The following is a 25,428-nucleotide window of genomic DNA, read 5'->3' as shown; positions in this document are numbered from 1 at the left end:
GAAGCGACCATCCAAATTTCTTTTATGAGTTGATTTAGTGTTCCTCACTATTTCCTCCTTTGAAAGAGGTGAGAAAAGTGGATCACTTTTCTATTTCCCAGAATCTTAATAATTCATGACATTCACTGTTTTGTGAGAAATTGCACGTGACGATTTGATGATCGTACCTTTTGGGCAGTGGACTAGAATTTACCCAGCCAAATTTGGTTTTTTGTAAAATGGATTTTTGCGTTATCCAACGCACAGATCTCAGAAAAGTTCTACACCTATGAGCATATCTATGCCGTAAGAAATGTTAAAATTTGGATCAGATAAGCGAATTTTCGATGGAATATAAACAGAGTCTACGTCGTGTCGGTCGGAATGCTTGGAACATGACCACAAATCGAAGAAGTGGCAAGACAGTTTAAGGTTATCGAAAAAGGAAGAACATAACGAATATACTGACAACTTACTTTTGTGCTTTATTCTTAAAATTATATGAGTGACACCGACCACATGAATATCAGCAGGTTCCTTTTAGACCCAATTTGGAAATCAGATTATATGTGACTGAGAACCACTGTCCAGAAGGGCTCTACAATTATGTTTAATTCCAGATAGATCTAGAATTTGGACTGTGACAGTTGACAACAGTGTAAATGAATTCTGAACTGCATGACATGACAATTTTTGTGAAGTTTGATTGCTATTTTCTGAATTAATAGAGATATTACGTTAAACCTTAAAATCAGATCAATACCCTGCTACATATTCTCCACATTGCTCTATGGTATGGAGAGCTGGACCCTTACAGAGACATTAATGAAAAAATTGGAGGCCTTTGAGATGTGGATTTATCGGCGAGTATTGCGGATAAGTTGGGTTGATCGAATAAGAATGAAATAGTTTTACATCGAATGAAAAAGAGCACAGAAATAACAAAAACGATAAAAATTCGAAAGTTACACTATTTCGGTCATGTAATGAGACATCCAGAGAGGTATAATCTTCTACACCTCATAATACGGGGTAAGATCGCCGGAAGGAGAGGCCCAGGTCGAAGAAGAACATCCTGGCTCCGAAATCTCCGAGAATGGTATCAAGAGACCACCGCTAATTTATTTAGAGTCGTAAACAAAGTTATTATTGCCAATATGATAGCCAACGTCCGATAATCGGACAGGGTACTGAAAGAAGATAAATAATTGAAACACTCTCGTACAATTTTGACTTAACGTATACGCGCATTCGCATCTAAATTTTAAAAAGAAGTACACGTTGACATTTTATGAGGGCCTTTACAATAGGGTCACAGATCAGAAGACACAAATTATTGACTTGTATGAATTTTAGACCTATGAGATGAACGAGAATAATCTTTGGAGCTAGAACCTCACTTGATATATCTTGCTTCGAATTTTTCAAGAGTGTCGGCTGGATGCTGCAAGAATTTTAGAAGATCGTCGAGAGCAGGCTTTACCTGTAGAGGGGTCTTGCTTCGACTCTCCTTGTCCTAATCCTCGACAGTTTCAGGATCACGTTTTTCTAGAATTAGAAAAATGATAATTGAGCCCCAGGTGTGTACTGGCTGCCTAAGGATTCCAAAGATCGAAGATTACTAGTTTTTAATCCAATTAACTGTTGGAGACACATTAAAACTGTAACGAGTAACTACCTTTAGATTAAAAATGGACTTCATGTAATTGTGGATTAATAAAGGCGCATTAGAATACCTGTCACAAAGAAGCTGTCACGTCGCTGTAAAATTAGCTGAAGAAACTTTAATATAATATATAATCTTTTCAGCTGTCCCCGATAGGGATGATGTATGACGCATGTATATTGAAATACAGAGTAAGAAGGAAATAAAACATCAATATTATAAATGCAACTTTTTTAATATTTTCTCTGTGATATTTAAAAACTAAAAACGGAACGATATCTGAATAAAAACCGTCTTATTCCATTGTTTTGTTTTTATAAAGTGAGTTATAATAATTGATACAATTAACAATTAAATTATAGAAAAAAAATATTTCTATTTAAAATTATATATACAATAGTTATTAAGTACTTCTAAATCTACTTTTAATCTAAATATATACATAAATTATTTTTATCATACACTTATTTACAAAGCAATTCAAATATAAATTGAATGTTTTGAAAACATTAAAAAACTACAGAGGGATATAGGGGAAAAGTATTATTAATTTGTTTTTGGTGGTACAGAAAACTAATTGTTAAAGTCTATTTAAACTTTTTTTTTATCTTACTTTAATGCATGGCAATGGTTTAAAGTTCTTTTCATAGTAACACATATCTTATTATTTACTCGTGACATTATAAAAAAAACTCATGGCTAAATATTAATTAATCGTAAATGCTGTGTGTGCATCATTGACAAAAGATAGTAGAAAAATTTGCAAGAAACTTCAGAATAATCATCATCATTATTCCGGCTTTACAACCCTGTCTTGGTCTTAGCTTCCTCTCAAAAATTTTTCTCCAGTCGTCCCTATCCATCGCCTTCCTCCGCCAAGCACATATTCCCATATTTCTAATGTCTTCGTCGATATACCTTATAGGAACCTTATACTTTGTTTTGTTGGTATTTCTTATTAAACCCATTTTTGAAGCCGTTTCTTTTAGTGCGTACAGCGTTTTCTGTTCTCCCAACAATATTGATTTCATCAACATAGGTAAGGATTTGCACGGATTTGTTGTATATTGAACCCGTAATTGCGATTTATGAAATAATTATTAAAAGGACTAAAACTCAAAGACGAAACTTTGCTATGAAAGCTTCTCTGAATCATAGATCATAGAATAACAGTAGAGAAAGTAGAATGTGAGTTTTCAAATAAAATAATACACACTTGAGTTTGTAGACGCAAGCAGCCATCTCCAAAACGAGAAGAGAAAACTCAGACGAACAGCTCTCAGTACAAACCAAACCCATCGAATGGAAAACATAATAAGCGTCATAAGTCATAATGGATCAAGGACTAACCTTCACGCAACATGTGGACAAAACCATCCTCCCAAAAACAATAGCCAGAGCGGCAATAAGACGGACTCGTAGGTAGAAGAAGTAAATTAAGACTAATAACGAAAATAAGACTGATTACCAGAATCATACTTCCAATAATAACATATGCATCTCTCGCATGGAGACACATAAGTAAATCAAACAAAAATAGGATATAAGCAGCACATAATAACAGCCTCAGAGCAGCGGTAAATGTACTCCGATACTTTTCTGAATGATGGCAGAACAAATTTTGCCAAGCTAGACAACCATCCAAGCCCGATACTTCGAGAGATCATAAGATATGATGCGTTACATCAATGGAAACACAAAAGACCAAAACAGCAAATCCTGGCCAACATAGTCTAGATAATCGTAGCTCCATTAACAGAAGACAGCCCGGCACATAGCACTGGCAGTTTTAACAATGACTAATGATATTCCTTTTCAGGTATCTCTCAAAAAAATATATAAAAAAACTAAAAACGGCTTCGGCCACCAAAAATGTTTACAAAACTACTAACAAAAAAGCGAAAACCACCAAAAAAATAACAAAAAACCCGGGCATGAGGGGCCCACATCCTCGAGCGCCCAGTCGCCGAACTAGGCGTAGCCCGGAGCCGGGATTTGGGAACCGAGCAAGCAATTTCAGATTCGATGATAAGTCACCAGAAATAGCAGGAAAAGAGCGCTTTACGCTAACCTGCTTTGATCGGGAAATGATATCTATCGTGTTAGAGTCCTTGTACCCAGGACTTCCACACGACAAGCACTTTGCTGAAAGAGAGCTTCTATCGCGCATCAGAGTGCTATAGGGGAGAAAGAGATGAACTGGAGCATTGGTGCGCGGTGGAATGACTCCACTAGTTAATCTTCCACGCTCCAATGAATTGTAACACCCGAGTGTCATTCTAAGGAGTCTGTAAGTCTCACAGGTTGGGTTAAATTAAATTGCTTGCTTGCTTGTAGTCAGTTTTGTCACTTAGGAGATACCTAACAGTTGCTGTCAATTAAACAACATTAGATTTAATTAAAATCTCATTTTTTAGTAGGAAATTACTGGATATAATATGCCTAATTAATCACTTACTAAATGCGAGACATCTACTTTAACATTAAAAAGCAAGAGAATAAGAGTCAATGTAAAATTCAAATGAAGCCAGGCTTATATTAAAATAAAACTTTATCTAATCTTAGATGACTTAGATAAGTAACAATTGGTACAGAACATTCTTCCAATACCTCTTATACCTGATTAGCGGTCAACAAACCAGACCATCTGAAAATCAGTGTTTAAAATTTATCTCTTATATACCCATTTCTTGTCCTTGCATGTGATTCGAAAAGGCACAAGTATCATAAAATGAATAGCCGAAAATAAGAAGGAAAATATAAAATTGCGTTTAAGTATCCGTTAAATTGTTTATAAAACATAAAACAGAACCAGTCTATGTTTCTAGAATATAGTTGTAGGAAAAGTAAATATATAATACTTTTCTGTTTTACAATTCATTTGGAAAAATAGAAAGTTGTACACATTTCATGGAAAATAGGTACATACCACTCAAGTTTGTTATACAATAATTACTTATTAACTATTGGAAATAATTTCTTGCCCTTTTTATCGTATCAAATAATTTTTTAGTTGAATTTGTACTTTTTGACTATTATTTTTTTCATTTAATGAAAATGATTCTAATGATTTAAAATTTCTACTTCAATATAAAATATGTAATGAAGATACAACAAAAATTTTGTCAAACAAAAATCTACCGCATTTTAACTAGAATAAAATGAAAATTTACAAGAAAATACAAAACTACATATAGTTGATATAAAAACTGTCATTGTGGAATAAACAATTATCTATGGCTATAATTTTCAGCCATACACAACATTTTTCGTTCACAAAATCAAAATTACTCACCAATTTAATATGATACAAATTTTGTGAAAGAACCTGAATGAATTCGAAGGCTCAATTAAAAGGCAGAGAAGCCATACAGCCGCTAATTTAAATAATATTCCAGAGAATGTTAAAATAACAACATACCTGTGCTTCATTGATTGCACTAAAGCTTTGACTTGGTGAAGTGACAGGTTCTTTCTGAAATGGGACTATTTCATTACCTGATACTACCGATACAAAATCTGTACAATCACAGCGATGCCAGGGTTAAGGTAAATGCTAACTGAAATTTTCAGGGTCACCAAGGTATGACACAAGGCCGTAGTCCTGAGTCACATTTTGTTTAATATATATGGAGAATGGATAACGCGGAAGGCGGTATCACTATGGGTGGAAAAAAGATACGCAACTAGAGATATGCACATAATACAATTATTGTTGCTAAGTTCGAAATGAAAAAGAATGAATTATTTATAAAAGATTGGAAGAATCAGTATAACGGCGGGTCTTAAATAAGGCCCATGACAATAGACAGACTTAACAAGAATCAAGTTCGTTCATCACAAATCAACAATATCCCCGTTGTCGATCAATTTGTCTTCCTAGGATTTTTGATAACCAATTTGAGCACTGAAGAACTTAAGCGGAGATTTTAAGGAGTAAGATAAAAGGCTCGTAGATGCGTTCGAGATGTTCTGTTAAATGCTTAGACTAATCATCATTGGAGTAAGAATGATAGAAATAGAGAAAAGTTGAGGAACATCAGAAAGATCAACTCGTGAAGTCATGATATCACGATATCAGTAGTAGTCTAATCACTAGATCGAAGATATTCCGAGATCGAAGAGGAAAGTTCCAGAAGTACAAATTGATTAATAGTTAGCTGCCGGAAGTACCAACTCCAGTCAAAAATACCCTTATTTTTACGTTTCGATTTCCACGTCGGATTTGAAAGACAAATCACATGCCATAATTTTTCTGAGGGGTATTCTCAAGTTAAAGTTAATTTCATGTAATCAAATGAATTATTCTCCAATAAGGTCTTCCCAGGAATACGCATCAAAAGTATTGACAATATCATGTTATCATCAATCATATTTGAAAGGATAATCCATTAATATCAAAGAAAAGCTTTCCGTACTTTACATTTGATATCAAAGTTATTGAACAACGCTATAAAAAGTGTCAAGATAAAAAAATTTATGAATATTTTAATGATTTATTTGATAATTACTGCTTCTACTGCATCTTCTTGAACAATGGCCACAATAATTCATTTGGAGAAATGTTACACAGATTGATAAAGAATATATAAAATTTAATAAAGATAAAATGTCTTATGGCACAGAATTTATAAATGAGAACGATTTTGTATACATTTTTTGGTATTTAATAAAAATTGTAAGGTTTGATATACAGTGTTTTACAATACAGTACAATTTTAGGGTTAAACGTAAGCAAATTAAATGGCACCGTTGTTATCGCTCGTTCAGATGCTAGCGGGGATACGTGTGTTTACATTGTATCACCTAGAGATAGGCGTGTATATGGGCAATATAATGTCACAAATAAATGTTAACTTATTTACTATAGAATATTGAGCTACGATCTGAAAAGAATGTCAAACTCATAAGTGATACGTGAAAGTAACACTTTTTACTTATTTTCATATTTCTAGTGATTGCATAGAGGTAAAAACAGCTTTTATACAATAATATGTAGTTTTCTCAATTTTAATAAATCCCACAAACCTCTAATCAATTCATAATTTTAATTAACTTTGAAAATGTCGCTTAATGTTACAGATCATTGTTCAGACCCGGCACTGGAGGTAAACTCACGTCAGTCCTTAATCTTTTAGCCACAGGAAGTTCTCTTTCTGAGGTTCTTTTATCACCTCCAGTTTCTCCCAACATTTCCGCCGCTTTTTTAATTAGATCCTCCGCGCTTAAAGAACTCAGCACACTGGGTTTATCGTCCAAGAGGGGCGAATTTACTGACGCCGGTTTTATAAGTGGTTTGGGAGGCAATTTTAAAGGTATAGTATCACTGGGCGGGTCTAGGAATGACGTCAGCGGAGCCACAGAGGTACTGCTGTTGTTTAAGGGTCGACTGAATGTCTTCGGAATCATCAGGGGTATTGTGAGATCACATTGAATAGTCTGTTCCACAGAAGTAACGACAGTTTCTATAGCCTGAAAAAATAATCACGAAATAAAATTAGTCATAAGCAAAAAAAATTAATTAAAACTAAAATTGATAAGCAATGTATAATTTTTAAAAGGTTTCACTGACAATTAATAAAGAAGATTTTTATATAAGATGCTTTAAGTTAGCCCGTGTGGGATACGGTTCACCAAAGAATAAGTTGGCCCGTGTGGAATACGGTCCACCAAAGAAGAATATCCCCATAGTTTCTCCTGCTTGTCTTAAAAGGCGACTGAATACAGCAGCAGTCTTGCTGTCCTAATTCCTATTCCCCGACCCCTGACCGAACATGGGCGGTACAACCCTAAAGTAACACATCACACAACACCATTGGCCTGAAGGAAATGCCCAGCTACTATAAACGGAGTAAACCTAGGCTGGTTCAGAAGCTAGAGCCAGCAGCCCTGGCACTGGACTCGGGTGCAATAAGCCGAATATTAAATGAAAGAGGAGAAGAAAATAACATGGAAGACGAATGAAATATCATCCAAACGACATTTACCAATACAGCAAGGGAAACATTAGGCGAAACCTCAAGCAAAAGAAACAAGGAATGGCTTGATCAAGATTGCCAACTACTAATAAATAGGAAAAATACAGCTAGACAGAAGCTATTAAATAGAAAGATATATGAAGAACTAAGGATGGATGCAAGGAAAATATGTAGAACGAAAAAGAGAGAAAATATTACATAAAAAATACAACAAATTACAGACTATAATAACAGAAGAGAGACTAGAAAATTTTACACGGAAACCAAGCGATACACTCAAGGACACATGACAAGATCAATAGTGTGCAAGAACAAAAACAAGCAATTATCAGCGAGAAAGAGGAACTAATAAAAAAGCGGAAGGAGCATTTTCAAGAGCTCTTAAACCCAGAAAAAGAACAAAACTAAGAAGAAGAAATAATTCACCACACAGAACAACTAGTTGAGGAACCAACATTGAAAGAAACTATATACGTCATAAAACATCTGAAAAATAACAGAGCGCCTGGCACAGATGGAAAATAACTGCAGAATTGATAAAGAATTGTTGACTATGGAAGCGTATCAATACACTAATCTGCCGAATATGGACACTAGAAGTCATCCCAGAGGATTGGAAAGTAGGAATTATATTTCCTAAGTACAAGGGTAAGACAAACGACTCCGCGAAAATTAGAGATAGAGGCACAACAGTGTTAAATGTCGCCTACAAGATATTATCAGGAATTATAGATCTTCGGAAGAAATAATTGATGAATACCAATGTAGTTTCAGACCAAAGAGGTCAACTATGACCAAATACAGGTGTTAAGAGGTACACATGAAAAATGCGTGCTGAATATAACTTATTAATTTACAACTTCTAGGTATATTGATTTCAAATAGGGTTTGATGGCGTAGATAGACAAAAAATGTTAAAACAACTTTCCATGTTAGGAATACCGAAAAAGTTAGTTAAACTTAACAAACGACTTTGGAGGGTTCCAAGGCCATGGTAAGAATAGATGGAGATATGACAGAGGCATTTGATATTGAAAATAGAGTTACGCAAGGTGACGCCTTATCAACAACACTTTTGAATCTAACTTTGAAGGTTATCAGAAAACTAGATATGAAAGGCTGTATTAATACTTGATCCACACAAATATGCGCATATGCGGATTATGTTGCCTTAATAAGCCTCAATAGAAGGGTATTGGCCGAAAAACTATAGATTTGAAACTGGAAGCCGCTGCTTTGGTCGAAATATAAATGAACGGAAAACAAAATACATGGAGTGCACACAGCTGAATTGACATGAGAATCTGAAGGTAGACAACCATACCTACGAATAGCCTCCAGATTTCGCTACCTAGGCTCAATAATAAATGACAGCAACGTCAGTCAAAAAATACAAGCACTGATCCTTAGCGGTAATAAGTACTTTTATGCATACAAAGACTTAATGAAAAGTAAGTTACTGAATCACGAGTCTAAGTTTAGAATCTACAAAAGAGTAATTATAACAGTGGTTTCCTAGGATGTGAAACGTGGACCCTTTCAACCACTGATGAAAATAAATTGAGAATATTTGAGCGCAAAATATTGAGAAAAACATTTGGATAGCGATGGTTCGTGAAGAATAAAAATGAACTATGAGCTGGATGAATTAATGCAGAGCGCCGTTAGATTTCTAAAGTTACAAAGACTAAACTGGCTTGATCATTTGAATGCCAGATAATCGATCTGTAAAAGTAATTCAGAGATGGAAACCCCAAGTAAATAGGACAAGGCCCCATAAAAGGTGGATAGACGATGTAGAGGAAGATCTTAAAACCATGAACATCAGGCAGTGGCGAAGGAAAGTATCCGATAGCGCAGAATGGAAGAATGTTGTTAAGCAGGCCAAGACCCACAAAGGGTTGTAGCGCCATTAGACGAAGAAGAAGCTGTTTTTCTGTTTTTTAATTGATTGGCTACACGACTTCAGACAAAGTAAGCTTGAAGCTTTTATTCTGTAAAAGTGAAATTTGAAAGATGTCTTTCAAATTTCACTTTTGCAGAAAGAATCAAAAGTAATTTTTTGTCGATAATCTTTAGAGTAAATGTCGAATCTACTCGAATGATATTTTCTCTACTTTAACGCTCTTTTTGTATTTTTTTTTATGTTGAATTGCATTACATGTTTGAAATGAAATAAAAATAGTGCAGAAATTTCTAATCTAAAGGGAATACAAATGTGTAGAAATGCAGGAGAAAGAAAAGGGAAGTCAGAAAAAAGTAGAATAAATACCCTACCATAAAAGCAGAAAATTTTACAAGAGAATAAAGGAAACCGTGTAGACACTTGACCAAGATTAACGTTATTAGAAGACAAAGTAGAAAGTACAAAGTTAGGGAAACCAAAAATTTTAGAAATATGGTGAGAATACTTTGAGAAAAGTGCAAACATTAAAAATGAAAATTAACATAGTGAGACAACATACTAGTCAAGTGGAACAGATAATAACTAAAATAAAAATACAAAGGGGCCCAGGGAGGGAAGAAATTACAGCTGAACGATTAAAGACAGGAATTTTATAAAAGAATCCATCACCTAATAAAACTCATTTGGACAATGAGTTAAAGTTGGAGGAGTGGACAAATGGAATTAGTCAGCCAATACACCAGAAAAAGGAGATAAGACCTAATGTCAGAACTATACATCAATTACATTACTAAATTCAGCATAAAAAATTCTTTCTGGTATTATTTATAATAGATTATTACAGTATACAGAGAATATAGTAGATTATCAAATGGATTTAGACCTAGATAATTTGTTTAGATAACTTGATATATTTAAGCAAGCTTTTGATACTTGAAGAAGGTTTTGCGATTAGAATACCAGTTACTGCAACACTACTCATAAGAGAATACATAATTACTAGACTGCGTGTTGTAACAAAAAATAAATTGGAGCATTGACTATTAAAAGACTAAAAACATAAATAAGCGTAAATAAACCTCATATAATGGTACGAAATATAAAAAGAATATTGCTCTCAATATTGGTGAGTATTATAATAACTAAATATTATTTTATTACTAACTTACATCTTTTTTGGTTCTAATACTATCCAGAATTTGTTGAAGGTTATTAGGTAATGCGATACTAGCCAGTGCTGAAGTACCGATTTCAGACGACGCAATATTTTGGGTCATGCTTGTGATTTCTGACTTCTGCATTTCAATTTTCTTGTTTAGCTCTTCAATTTGTCTCTGAACCTCTATAGGATTAGCGGAAAATCCAAGAGTAAGACCTAGAAAATAATAATAATAAAATAAGAAGATTTTACAGGTGTTTTATAAGCTCCATGTTTATACTAATCGACTCTTTGTTGCTAGGTGCCTAAATAACGTCCCTCGCTATACAATGTCCCAATTTATTTTAATGTTCTACTTTTGGACGCGTATACTTTACAACATAATAGTCTCCATTTATGCCACTAGAACATCATAGATTAAATCAGGATAACGCGCTACTTCTTGAGCCTACAGTCTAGGTAATAAGGCCAACGATACGCTTCAACTGCTTATTATCCTTTATTCACTTAACCGTTGGTCACATTTTGACATCGTTTGGAAGTGACTGGAAGTTACTATACAACCAAGCATCTAACTCCATTGAAACAGTGAAATAAAGGTTTCAATGTTTATTTTTTGAATTGTATATAATATTTGTTTATAGATTAGTATATAGTTATTATTAAGTAATGAAGTCTCGTTTTTGCGCCATAAGAATTTGTTTGATTTAATTTATGTACTAATATTGTTAAAAAATTAAAAAAAAAAAAACTTTGAAACGAATTACCGAAAAACTAATGTTTTTTTTGCCACTTAAAGGAATTTTTTTTGTAATTCATAATTTTTGCTATTTGTAGCCACCCTGAGCCAAAATTTAAAGCACTTACACAGTGGTGTATGGAAACTTACATGTGGCGACTCCCCAAAAACTTACATTGGTCAATCTTGACAATGAACAATTAATAATATAAATACGGTGATAATTAGTTGAAGAATACCTGTTAATAACATTTACTGTGTAGACATTATTCATTTTTGGCTAAATTTTAGAATCATTTTTAATTAAGCCTTAATATAATCAACTTCCAAGAAATAGTTTCCTACATTTTCTTGAGAACAATAATCTTCGTATTATCCTTAAATATCTTAAACTTTTAATTGAAATACGTGAACGTAATTTTTTGTATATCTGTTGTGACATTCGGCAGACATTAATTGTTCTTTTTTGCACAGTGTTTAATTAATTCGAAAATATTATCTTTTTTGGGTACAACTTACTATTTGATTATTAATTTATCTTTATATGTGAATTGTATATATCGACATGGCAATTTTTCAACTACCGTATACGTTATTCAGTATGTGAAACAAAGATAACACTTAATTGTTTGAATATAAGTGAGAGGCAGTCACCATCTCGAAGGAATAGGTATGACTTTTAAACAGTGTTGCTTTATTTCTGTTATATTTTTCCTTCTAAAATTTTAGTCCGATACATGAGTGTAAAATAAAATTTAAATCCACTGCAGTTCATTGTAGAATGAAAATTAATATTGTCTCAAAAAAAAAACTTAAATAAAGTAGCCATGTAATTGTTATTTTCTAATCGATTATATCAATTACTTAATTAGTTAACAAAGAACATTGATTTAAGGAATTGATGTGTAGCGCATTATTCCCCTGACGAGTTGTAAAATTTTAAGCAACGCCTTCCTTCACAGTGCGGTGCGCCAAAGTACATCCGTCTATCCGGCATTCAGTAATTATCAGACACTGACGAGGAGTGTGTAGTTCTTTGTATAAAATTATTTCGTCGCCAACCTTCCGTCGGTAAACCTAAGAAAAACTCGAACACTTATATTCGAGTTTTATGCAATTCTTGTAGATTTTTAGCTGTGGTAGCTTGGAAATAAAACAATAATTAACTTAACATTTACAAAACATAAATATTATTTTTATAAGAAAAAAACCAATAAAAAAATTATTCTAAATAATTAAATTAGAATTAAAGGTACTTTTAAAAAATCTCTAACCAATTAAATGTTAGAACAAACCACCATTCTGCGCTAAACAAAATCCGAATCTATCAACTAAAGCAAGTCTCACTGCATTCAGCTGATTTGGCTGCACCCAACTACAAAGTTAAACAATTTTTTCTTGCAATTCTGCTAAATTGATGGCTCGTTCGAATTCATGCCGATATAATTTTGATTTCAGCATTCCCCAGAAACAAAGATCCAAAGGTGAAGTTACAAAATAATTCTTCGTAACTTCGATTGCATTATGTGCTGGGCAACCATCCTGTTGAAACCAGACATCATCGAAGTTGACCGCAAGGTTTCGAACTACTGGCATAATCTGATTGCGTAATAAATCTAGATACTTACGTCCATTCAGATTTCCCGTAATAAAAAAGGACCAATATTACAGTTATAAAGTCCAATCCACACATTTAATTTCCTTGGGTATTCTGTTTTCACAGCAATACTCCATGTTTATTTTCCCTAGACCAATAGCAGACGACAGATGGATTATGACATTTATGGATTGTGAATGAAGATACATCGGAAAACAAAACATTTTTTAAAAAGTTATTGTTCTCATTCGATTTCTCCATCATAGTTTCACAAAATTCATTCAAATGTTTCCATTTCTTTTTAAAATATTCCTTACAGTTCTCTCCTTTAGATCAACTTCATCTGCAATTTGTCTACTTGAAAAAGGTGTTTCTTCAGCAGTTAAACAAACTTGCATTTAGCGAGCTTCGCGTTCAACAGAGATTTGTTTCGATCGTGGTTGATCCGTTGGACGACATTTCATACAGGTATTTATACAACCGAAATTTTTAAAGTTTTTAATAATTGATCGTACTCTTTTCTCTGTCGGAGTTGGGCGATTTTCAAAAGCAGCAATAAATAACGGTATTATTTTTACAATAGAATGGTTCCCATAATACCATTCCACTATTTGAATCTTTTTTTCTCGAAAATATACGCTTGGCATGTTAATTATTTGTTTTCAACCTCTTACCACCACAGCTAAAAATCAAATAGATAGACCATAAACCTGCTGTACAGAAAAGCACCGCATATTCTTTTAAGGAGAAATCATGCACTTGTAGAGGGGGTACACCGTTTATACTATCTGTCTGTCTACTGAAGTGCGTTATTTATTTAGCTCACGCTGTTGTCACATATCAATTTCTCAATTCAGCGTTCTTTGTTAATTAATCAAGTAATGATATAATCGTTTAAAAAATAACAGTTCTATGATTACTTCATGTACGTTTTATTTTGTTGGGGCAATATTAATTTTCATTCTACAACGAACTGTAGTGGATTTAAATATCACGTTACACTCATTTACCCGACTAATATTTTAAAAGGAATGATGTAACAGAAATGTTGCAACACTGTTTAAAAGTTAGACTCGCTACTCTAACATGCGTGGATTGTATCACACTCGTATTCAAACAATTGATTGTTATCTTTGTTCCACATACTGAATAACGTATACAGTAGTTAAAAAATGGCCTTATCGATATGTCGAATTTTAGTGTTTTCCGGGGGATATAATCACTCTTCTCTATTCTTTTTGTTACCGTGTAGTAACCAACCATCTATTTTTCCGTTATCGTTCTCTTCATATTCCATTTCCATTCGTACTTTTAGGTTTCCCTATTCCTTTCAAAATAGGGTGGTGCCTAAGAATTTTCTTCTCGTTCGCTTGTTTTTTATTTGTGTGTGTTCTTGTTCTTTTTTTGTTGATCTCACTCGTGAATCTCTTGTAGTCTTCTAGTACTTGGTCGAACCACGACCAAGACATCTTTACCAGACTGAAGCCCGGATCTTAGTACCGTTATCTGTATAACCGTGTTGACAAGGATTAGAGCCTTTACCATCTTCCTTTAGACACACTTCTCCACAGCCCAACCAGCTATTTGCATATTACACCATTAATTGGCGTTTATAAGTTACAAGTGTAGACGCATAGTAAAAAATACATCACTTGAGAAAGACACTCTGTAGTGATAATAAATTGTAATAAATTTTGATTAAGTGTAGAAAACAAAAAAACTTATTCTTATTGCTAATTTGAAGCAGATCGCGAACAGATCGGTTTCGTGATGTATCTCATATGTTATGCACTATTCAATATTTTGTTGTTCAACTAATGTTACCATTTCATTCCTGTTTTCGTTTTAAAACGCACTTATTACATTATGTATAGCAATATAGTTTTATACATTTCAACGCTTCATCTGCTTGAATTCTATCGGTTTGGAAAAACATTATATCCCATATGCCCTATCTTTTGCTAAACTATTTATATATCAAAGTATTTCATATTTACGTGAAGAAATTTCAAACCGAAGTTTCACGTGAGTATTTATGAAAATCATAAAAGGTTACTTTTTTTAATGAGAATTCAAAGAACTCGTCTTATTACAGTAATACATAAAAAATATACTGCCTTTACCTGGTATTTCCGGATAACTTGTTGAGGAACTTGTACTGGAAGTCGGTGGTGGTTGTTTTGGCGATGATGATTCAATTATCTGTACGTCTGAATCCGATGAATCCCCTGGACTGTAGGGTTCATCTACAAAAATAATGCCATATAAATTAAAACAAGTCTTTTAATTAAGTAAATATATTTATATTCTTTTTAGGTTGCCACACTTTATGGAATATCATTGCACTAGCAACACCGTTGACGCATCAATACAGGGTGTGGCGTGACAAGTTTTAATTAAAAATAATGGCGCATACAGTTATGTTAAAAATCTGAAATGACGAAGCTGTATGTTTTGCATGACGCTGAGTTGAAATATAATGTCGTTCTGAATGTGGCATTTCCGGTTATAGCAGAAGTAGACGTCAACTTTGTTATTTTAAATAGAACCTAATATTTTTTATTTTCGAATTCTACATGAAATTTTAAATAAAATTTGTGCACAATGCCCAATACCAGCAATAAAGTATTTTAGAGATATTCTGATTTTTTCAAATTTTTGAAAAAATCCTAATCCACATTGAATAACGATATCTTCATTAATAACGAGGCCACTGACGTGAAATTTTAACCAAAATAAACAACAAGCGCTTGCCTGTTAACTCCATATGTGCAGCTCATTGATATTTTATAAAGGGTGTTTTAAACCATGTCCATGTTAGTCGCTAACATGGACAATTTTAATCATTTATAAGTTGCTTACTTTAAAGAAAGCACCCTGTATTTTATTACATTTTCCGCTGTATTTTTTAAAGCCAATTCGTTTGGTATCTGTATTCCCTATATATAAATTCAACCACTTTTAAGATATTTCATTATCTAAGTTAAAACATAACAACACTTAATTATTTAAACATTAGTAAAGGGTAAGCCATGATTTCTATTATTTAAGGTGATATTTTATTATTTTTCACTAACTTATTAATTCTGAAAAGTAACCAATAGCATGAAAGGATTATTAATTGTGCACATTATTAAAACGTTGGCGTATTTTGTATTAATTTAATTAGATAACTTACAAAACTAAAATAACTAAATATAATATTAAACAAATAAAGTTTTATAAAATTCAAAATTAGCCTGTCGTAAAGATGCTGAGCAACAGGCCCAAACAAAGTTATGAGGAGGTGTTCCATCTTTCTGATACCAAGCTGAAGCCGCCTCTCCATTTCTTAAGTATGTAACTCCGGTCGTATGGCTGCTACTAAAAGGTGTCAATACCTTTCACCATTTAATTTTTTATCATAAAATTTTAATGCTAAAATTTTATTGTTTTTTATTGCACAAAAAAACATGAAAATTCCAACGATTTTTTAAATGCGATGATTTGTTCTCGTCGACAAAGTAAGATCTCTCTAACAATTTCTAATGGAGGCATTTGGAGAGGCCATAAAATAACCCAAAACATTAATTTCGTTTATTTTATTATTAACTAGTGGATTTACTTTTATTAATTTTTGTCTCAAATTGACCACACTGACGACAGGTTTTAACCAATCTTCATACAATATCACCAGTTAAATTTGGTCGATTTGGATATCTTTCTGCAAAAACACGGTAAGTTCGTTCAACAATTCTATTACACTCATTGTAAATAATAATATTTAAAAAAAATATCATTATAGTACATTTGAAAATGTTTGATAGCACAAATTGTATTAAACGTGAGATAAAACCCAATATAACATAATAAAACAGTGCCGAACAATTTCTAAAATAAAATATTCAACATTGCTCTGGAAATGTTTGGGTTTTACCTTAAATTTTTAAACATACCAATTTATTTCAATTATTGTCTTAAATTTTGTAGTCATTTTAATCTCTACAGGTACAAAATATTTACAATTTCCAAAAAGGACAGGATCAATTTATAAGCCTTCAACTTTATTAGAAAGAATTAAAATTTTCAAGCTGCAAAACGTGTTTTGCAGATTGTCAATCATTTTAGTTAAGATTATTAGGTTGTATTTGTAAAGTCCTGTGATTATAACACGCAGAATTGTTAGTTTTATAACAAAAAGTGATATTAATAAGCGAACTTGTGTAGTAGAAATGTTACAACCATCTAATTTTACTTCTGTGAAATTAAAGTGTCATTTAACCCTGTCAATGAAAACTTTAGTGTTAAATGTACATGTACAATTCTGTAATAGTTATGCACAATGCCAGTTACTAATTAAGATTAAAGGAACCATTACCTAATAATAAATGGAGAAAGCAAGACCTCTTGGATTGGCTAATATCCAAAGAAATAATAGTGCCAGCAGAAGGTTTACTCAAAAAAAGAGTTATTGCAGCTATGCAAACAATATTCACCAAAATTTAAGAAGCATAGTGTAGATAAAATAACAAAAGAACATGGAGTTAAAGTGCTATGATTACCACCTTACCACTGTGAACTTAAACCCATAGAACTAATCTGGGCTCGAATTAAGGAAAATGTAGTGAGAAATAATACAACATTTAAACTTCAAGATGTTCGTCAACCATTATCTGACTCCATATCAAAAATTAGAAATAGAGGAAACATTAGAACCAATTATTATTTCTGTGGGAAATGGAACGGATGATGATGATGATGTGTCCTTATCGAAGAAGAGAATTTATGTATTTAGGTATAATCGTTTTCATCTTTCTTGGCGTGTGCGTGTAAAAACACTTGCAATAAGTTGTTTCATCTGTCTGTCCTTGTCTAAGCTCGATTCGTTTACCTCCTCCAGTGGCGGAGCAAAATGTAGCATGTCAAACGAAATAATATAAAGAAAATTATAAATTATTTTTCATTAAATTTCTAATAACGGAATATACGTATAAATTGCGAAGAAGTATTTTTCTAGCTTGCAGTACAATAGGACAGGATATAACGAAAAGTACATTTTAAAAGGATTTTGAAATATACCCAAAAAAGTGTTAATTATTTAACCCACATTAGCTAATCAGTCAGCGTCTTCACTGGAACTGTCTGCACCATTGGAATCTTCCGCCAAATCGATGATAATCCTACTTTCATTTTTATATGTGACCATATTTGCCCAGTCGTCCTGAATTAATTTTTCAGTATGGTTAACACAACTCGCCCACACTGTAGGTGTTGCCTCAGCTAATGCATCGCCCCAAACTTTTTTCACTGTTTCATCTCCACGTCCATGTCCTCCAATATGACGATCATAGTATTATTTAGAAATGCCCCAGACCAACTCAATCGGATTATATTGACAGTGATATGGAGGCAATCTCAAAACCTGATGCCCATGTTCTTGGAGTAGCTCGTCTATAACGTACCTGGTATTTTGTGGTTTATTCTGGCGACAAAGACTCAATAGCTCTGTCTTGCCCGAATCGTCGTTAAAAATTATTTTTTTCGCTCGTAACCATTCTTGTAAGTCCGATTTTTTCCAACTGGCATTCGGTAACTTTTCTATTAAAAGAGCTATGGTATGAGGCATTATCCATAATAATTAAAGATGGTTCCTCCAACATTGGTATCAGCTTTTCGGAGACCCACTTTTTAAAAGACTCTTTATCCATAGAATCATGATAGTCTGCACTCTTCGATTTCGTAGAAAACAGTAATCCAGCATCTTTAACAAATCCTTGCCTACTTCCGGCATGTAAAACAACAAAGCGTTTACCTGTATTTTCGTGTCCTTTTCTGATGCTTTTCACACAGTCATCTTGCCAAGTACGTTTATATGCCCCTTTTAGGAATATCCATATTTCATCTAAAAAAACGAACTGAAGTGGGCTTGGACTTAAAAAATTTCTCATATAATGCCTCAAAAATACAGTCGTTTGGAGACAATACATGGTTTCTCACATAGCACTCGTCTACTATTTTCTAGTTTGTATGAAAACCCACAATTTTTCATAAGACGCCACAAACTTGTATCAGAACCGTCATAGAGATGCTTGTTTCTTAATTGTGTATTTAGAACTTTAATTGTAACGTGCTCTCCTTTTGCTTTCATGCCATACAGTACATTTCTAATCTCTCCTTTTATAGTATCGCTGACATCATTAGTCTTTTTTTTTGTACATTACATGACTCTCCTGGTGTAGTAAGAGCCCCTGTCTTGTATTCACTCTTTATTCTTGTCACTGTGCGAAGACTGATTTTCAAAGCGTCCGTTACTCGTTCATGTACCGATGATAACGAAAGAAAAGGTCCGTTGTTTTCTTTTTCTTTTTTAAAATACTCCAATAAATGAATGCATTTCTCCTGTTATCGTTTTTCCCAGCATTTTTTTTATTAAATAGAACAATTAGTTATTCACAACAAAAAATAATAAGTAAAACTGTTCGGAACAAATTCCAACAATGGCTGACTAAAATCGACTAAAACAACATAAAATATCAATGGTAATTGCTACAATTATAAACCTATTAGCCAGCTCATTCAAGAACAATGCTACAAGTCATTATTGCAATGGGTATCGGAAGAGAGTTAATTTATAATAAACTGGAATTTTTAAGGTGTCGAGAGTATTATTTTATGTAATGGAATTCCACAGAGTAAGAGCTCAAACTATTAATTAATTAAAAACTGTTTACTTATAAAAACTATTTCATCAGCTACTTCAAACCTGCACAGATCAGGGTAACATGTTATAATAAAAAAAAACACGTCACTGCCAGCTATCTGTATTCGTAAAGAGGCCGAACTTATCACCGAGACCGTATCGGCCAAACGCATCGGTGTTATTGCTACAATACTGGGAGACGTGAGTGGTCTCTTCATTCCCTTCTCATCGCACTTTACCATGACGAACGTGACTCGCACAATTAAATTACGCATCTGTGTATCGGAGAGAGACGAATATTAAAAATTCCGTAGTAGCTTATTTCAAGCACACGCCAAGAACGATGAAAACGAGTATATGTAATTATATATTTACATTACTAATTATAAGTTTATATGACGCTATAAACTTATAGTATAGTACCCGAAATATATTTATTATTAATTTGTAAGGAAATAAAACAATATTAAGTATTTTTATAAAAATTAATGTGGGTACGTAATATTGACATTTTAGTTTTTTTATATCAAAGTAATTTTATATTTTTCGTCACTGAGGCGTTCAGTTATTGCTTACTGGCTTAGGATTTGCTTATTTGAATTTTATGATGTATTGTATTTGAGGTATATCGGGGTGGTCATATTAAAGTCGAGTGAAAATTCAGATAAGAAGGTATCAATTATTACGTTTTATCTGTATTGGTCAATCCTGTATTTAGATATTTGCTATAAAATTTGTGGTAAAAATATACTTTCAAATGTACTATAGTAAATCCTACATTTGTCATTATTTACTGTGAAATATAAACTGGTAAAGAAAACTGTCAAGTTACATTTACATAAATGTAAACAATTAACGTTCTAACTATCAAATCTTTGACAGACATGACCTACCCTTTTCTAATATAGAAAAAATTAAGTGTTGTTGTATTTTAACTTAGATATTGATACAGTCAAATTTTGAAATAATCAAAATATCTCGAAAATACCTAATTTTTTTTTATAGGACATTGTGCACAAATTTTATCTAAAATTTCATGTAAAATTCGAAAATAAAATAAAAAATATTAGGTTCTATTTAAAATATCAAAGTTGACGTCGACTTCCAGTATAACCAGATGTGCCAAATTCAGGACTTAACTACTTTTTTGTGTATTGAGCTTATATACGCTCTACTCCAAGCATGTCGAACTTTTTGCCCTTCATAAAAACATTTATTAAAAAGATATGTAATCAATTTGCAAAGTATAATGTAAAATCGGAAAGTATAATTCTGATTATTAGTGGTTTCATTCCCATATATCTCTTGCTTATATTTTTGTACCACTAGTATTCTGGTCGATTCTCAATTAACAGACTGTTTAATGTGGTTATTGACCCCCCCCCCCAATTGACTTCGTGTATCGATTCGATTCCTCTTTTATCTACATATTCCATCTTTATGCATATATCTTTCTATCTTCAGGGAATGTAACCATATTATGTTTTATGCTTGCTTCCTTTTAGCATTTTTTTCTCATCGCTTTTGACCAGCACTCGTATTTTGGTTTCTCTTATTGGTGAATAATTCCTATTGCTTCTTTTGCAGCTCCATTTATTTTTCCTTTAGTGTATCATACAATTTATTTGCGGTCTTATCTTTAGTATAGATAAGTAATACTTTTATTTTACATATTCTAGCTATATTTCTAGGTAAAAATTGTTTATGTTGCATAGGAAAGATAAACAAAACACTGACATACCTCCTTCATCTACTGGCGGCGGCGTAGGCGTTTTAAGTCCAGGTATAACAGGTGGTAATATTGAGGAAGCAATTTTCACTGATGGTGGCGGAGGTGGCACACTAATGGGTACCACGGGTGGAGGTATCGTGATCGGTACTGATGGAGGTGGCGGAGGTGCTAGTGTAGCAGGTATGGGTAATTTTTTATTTAACCGTGGATCATTAACGGGTGGTGGTGTGTAGGAACGCGGAGGTGGAGGTGGTGGTGGCGGGGGTGCAATCGGTGGTGGAGCTACAGGAAGCGGTGGTGTATTTATTCTAGACTTTTTGGAGGCTGGTAAATGCGGTACTGGAGTGGGCTCCAAATAAGGCCGTTTTCGTTTATCTCTAACTATAATTCCTAACAAAAGGGATGGACGAGATTCTTCAAAACCTGAAAAATAATAGTTTTAGTATTGTAAAATGTATATATTATAAAAATGTAAATTTTAAGTCATAGTTATTAAAATTTGACAAAATAAAACATGTAAGTAGTTTCAGTATAACATAAGTTTTTATCATACGTTAAAAGAAGGCAAATGTAGAGAAGACGGATTTTTTTCCTGTGAGTTTGCACATTCAATGCATGAAATAAAGATCAGATCAATCTCAGCAAGTCAGACATAGTGCTTGAAGTTTCATTTTTACTTTGTAATACGGTGTCATATGGATTTGCTAAATTTCAAAGTGCTGAATTTCGCGCGTATTGAAAAATAAAATAAAAACGTATTAAATGTCCAAAATATCTAGAATGCCTTTGAATGATGCGCAAAAAAGAGCAATTGCCAAACTCGAAGAAGGTTCGATTCTCATTCTCGTAATAAAATTTACCTATACTTTATTAGTTTCTGAGAACATTTTGGTGATAGCTTTCAGTTGAGCTGGTGATGGTGATTTTAAAAATTTTAAAAGTGCAATTTTTTTCTGCAGTCTTAGAATTTCGAAAAAAATCTAAGAGTTGAGAATGTATAATTCTATTTTTAGAATGTTATGTAGAATGACATTATGGAACTGAAGTGAAACGCTTATGAGACATGATCTTTTAAGTTTTTATTATCGACCAATAGATGGCGTTACTGAGTTGTGGATCGAGAGCAGCGATTTTCTTCACCTTAAAGAGCCGCTGTAGCGTTTCAAAACCATCTTTTTACAAATCAGAGTTGAGAAAATACTTCCAGAATTGGTTGCGCGTATGTAACAATACACTGACTCAAAGACTTTGTGTCTAACTTGATCGATTATTTTTCACTTTTTGGAAAAACTCTAAAACCTCTGTAATTAATCCTATAGTTCTTAATACCACTATTAATGGTGCTAACACTATTAGGTGTTAACGAAGGATCTTCACAGAAGATGCGAATTATTCGCAGGTAATACATTTGTTGCACAGATAATATTGTTTATGAAATAAAACAATTCATCTTGAACTTTTGAAAAATTCATACTTTGAAAAAAAAATATTTTTTTATCTACAACTTAAAAACCAAGAAATTTCAAAAAAAACTATACACTAATCTATATCTTACCTGGTCCATTAATAGGTAGTAAAACTTGAGGAATAGGTTTCTGGGGCGCAAGAGGGTAAATATAAAAGTCCTTGACAGCTTTATTAACACACTTCACCACACCTAATCTATCTCTACTATTAAGATAACTGTACAAAGCCAGATACGGCATCTTTTCTTCTATATTGGTGGGATTTAACCTTATTAGAGAAATGCCTTTACTATTGGAACATTTCATTTTTCCGATGTAGTCCCATACAGTATCCGGGGATATTCTTCCAACTATATCCAGATTAGCTGTTAACTCTCGATTTAAACCAACGCAGTCTCCTAAAAAATACAATTTTACTAAAATATGTGTCTTTTGTAATGACATAATTAATTCCTCTGAAGCAATAGCACGGGAAAATTATAATTCCAATAAAGACTGTTCTTAAAATATATAAAAAAACATATTTTAAAAATTTTAAGGAATATATCCGGCAATTAATAAATTATAAAATTTTGTATTATTGCATAATATGAAAATAAGTTCATTGTTGACTGATGTTACTTGGAAAATATTTTTCAAAATTTAAACTCAAGGTTATTAAAGATAATCAATCAAATGTTATTTATAAAATAAATTGTAAAGAATGTAATTCAACATATATTGGGGAAACACACCAATACTTGCATAGAAGGGTTGTTGCACACAAACATAATCTACAAACCAACAGATTAAACACAACAACCCTAGTCAAACATTCTCTAGAAAATAGCCATAAGTTTTGTTTTTAAATCCAAATTTAAATAAATAAAATGCTTCAGTCGTCAGAGGTGAAAATGTCACTGAACCTCTAAAATAAGCAAAAAAGTTTACCATTCCTACCCCCGGCTTCCCCCTAAAACCACCGTAGGAGGAGAAAACCGGTTCATTCGACACAAAAAGTGTTACTAAACATGTTTGTTCAAATTATCTGTTATAGGTTATTCCACGAATATACGACTGTTTTGGATTATTGCGACAACGAATATTTTACTGTGCAAGTAAAAGTATGAAAGTAAATTGGTCTAATCATTATTCCAATAAAAAGGATCTACTTTTAGTATGATGACATCTAAACTAAAATTATTTCAGTTAATAGGTGTTCAGATAGACGCAAAATTTATTGTGAAATTTAATCCGAAAATAACAAAAATTTTTACGCAAACGCTCCTACAAGTAAATACAATGACGTCTATGAAGCCAAATATGTTCATCAGACATTTGGGTTGGGTTTTGGTAAAATGTAAACATCAAAGAGGCGTGCCGGGTTTCTTTAATATTACACTATTTTATTGCTTTATTAAGTACTACAACTAATAAAAAGAAATATACTATTATTATATAAATGAAAAGAAATTGGCAGAACAATGGTTCAGAAACCAGAAAAAGAATCTAATATTTTACTTTGTTAGTTTTAAATATTTGTTTGCCATGAGTGGATCTACTCTTAAAAGTTCCGAAAGTAACGGGTATAACATACCGGCTATTGATAGTTAAAGTACGAGTCGTTAAAGATATTAAATAGTAACGAAAATTTACATACAGTTTCATATATCGCCGACTGATTTTAGTTTTAAAAACCGTTTATGAAAACCACATAAACGTGTGTGTGATGTAGTCTGTATTAGTGGAACAAAACTAAAGTCGGTTTTGCAAAAAGAAATATACTGAAAATTCCAGAACAAGTCTCTGGAAAGTTTTAAGACAGATTTGCTTTAAGTTCAAAAAGGAAGACAATAGAAAGGCTTTGTGTGAAAGAGCTAGTGTCGTTCACAAAAGAATAAAATTTTTAATAAATTATAACAAATTTAAAAAACAATGTTCTTTCTTCGTTTATTTAGACGAAACATGTATTTTTGCTAAAAGCGGTATTAAACGAATTTGGCAGGACGAGAGTATAAAATCCATAAAACACATCGACAACGAGGGAAAAAGATATATTATAGTGCATGCAGGTGGAAAACATGGTTTTATTGAGGGAGCAGATCTGGTGTTTTCATCAAAATCAAAATCAGCCGATTATCATGCAGTATGAATACGGAGATGTTTCTGAAATTGTTGAAAGAAAAACTGTTGCCAAGTTTACATGAACCATCCGTTGTAGTATTGGATAATGCTGCGTACCATTCGGAAATTTTAAATAAGCAACCAACAAACACCTGGAACGTAGATAAAATAAAAAAAATGGTTAACGAAGAAAAATATTACATTTCCTCAATACTGTAAGCCTCAATACGTTAGCTAAAAGTCATGTACAACCAAACATATACATAATATATATATATATATATATATATATATATATATATATATATATATATATATATATATATATATATATATATATATATATTAGTAGTAGACGAAATTATACATAGCTTTGGACATCGTGTGTTAAGACTACCGCCCTATCATTGCCAATTCAATCCAA

The 25,428-nt window shown here is 32.7% G+C and overlaps 1 protein-coding gene across 2 annotated transcripts in view; it reads right to left on the bottom strand.

Annotated features, from left to right (window-relative positions):
• Nucleotides 1-1,881: 1,881 nt before the first annotated feature.
• The window catches only part of pps (protein partner of snf), an 87,086-nt gene continuing 63,539 nt past the window's right edge, over nucleotides 1,882-25,428 (bottom strand). For both annotated transcript variants that reach the window (XM_072546270.1, XM_072546278.1), the window contains exons 17-21: nucleotides 22,991-23,299; nucleotides 21,445-21,858; nucleotides 15,148-15,270; nucleotides 10,699-10,904; nucleotides 1,882-7,117 (exon numbers count right to left, since the gene is read on the bottom strand). In XM_072546270.1, the coding sequence (XP_072402371.1) occupies nucleotides 6,722-7,117; nucleotides 10,699-10,904; nucleotides 15,148-15,270; nucleotides 21,445-21,858; nucleotides 22,991-23,299 (1,448 nt within the window). In that variant the 3' untranslated portion in view covers nucleotides 1,882-6,721. The remainder of the gene's footprint in view (nucleotides 7,118-10,698; nucleotides 10,905-15,147; nucleotides 15,271-21,444; nucleotides 21,859-22,990; nucleotides 23,300-25,428) is intronic.

Source organism: Diabrotica undecimpunctata, chromosome 1, assembly GCF_040954645.1.
Source record: "Diabrotica undecimpunctata isolate CICGRU chromosome 1, icDiaUnde3, whole genome shotgun sequence".
Lineage (NCBI taxonomy): Eukaryota > Metazoa > Arthropoda > Insecta > Coleoptera > Chrysomelidae > Diabrotica > Diabrotica undecimpunctata.
Note: the sequence above shows the minus strand (reverse complement) of the source record. Positions and strands in the feature narration are given on the sequence as shown.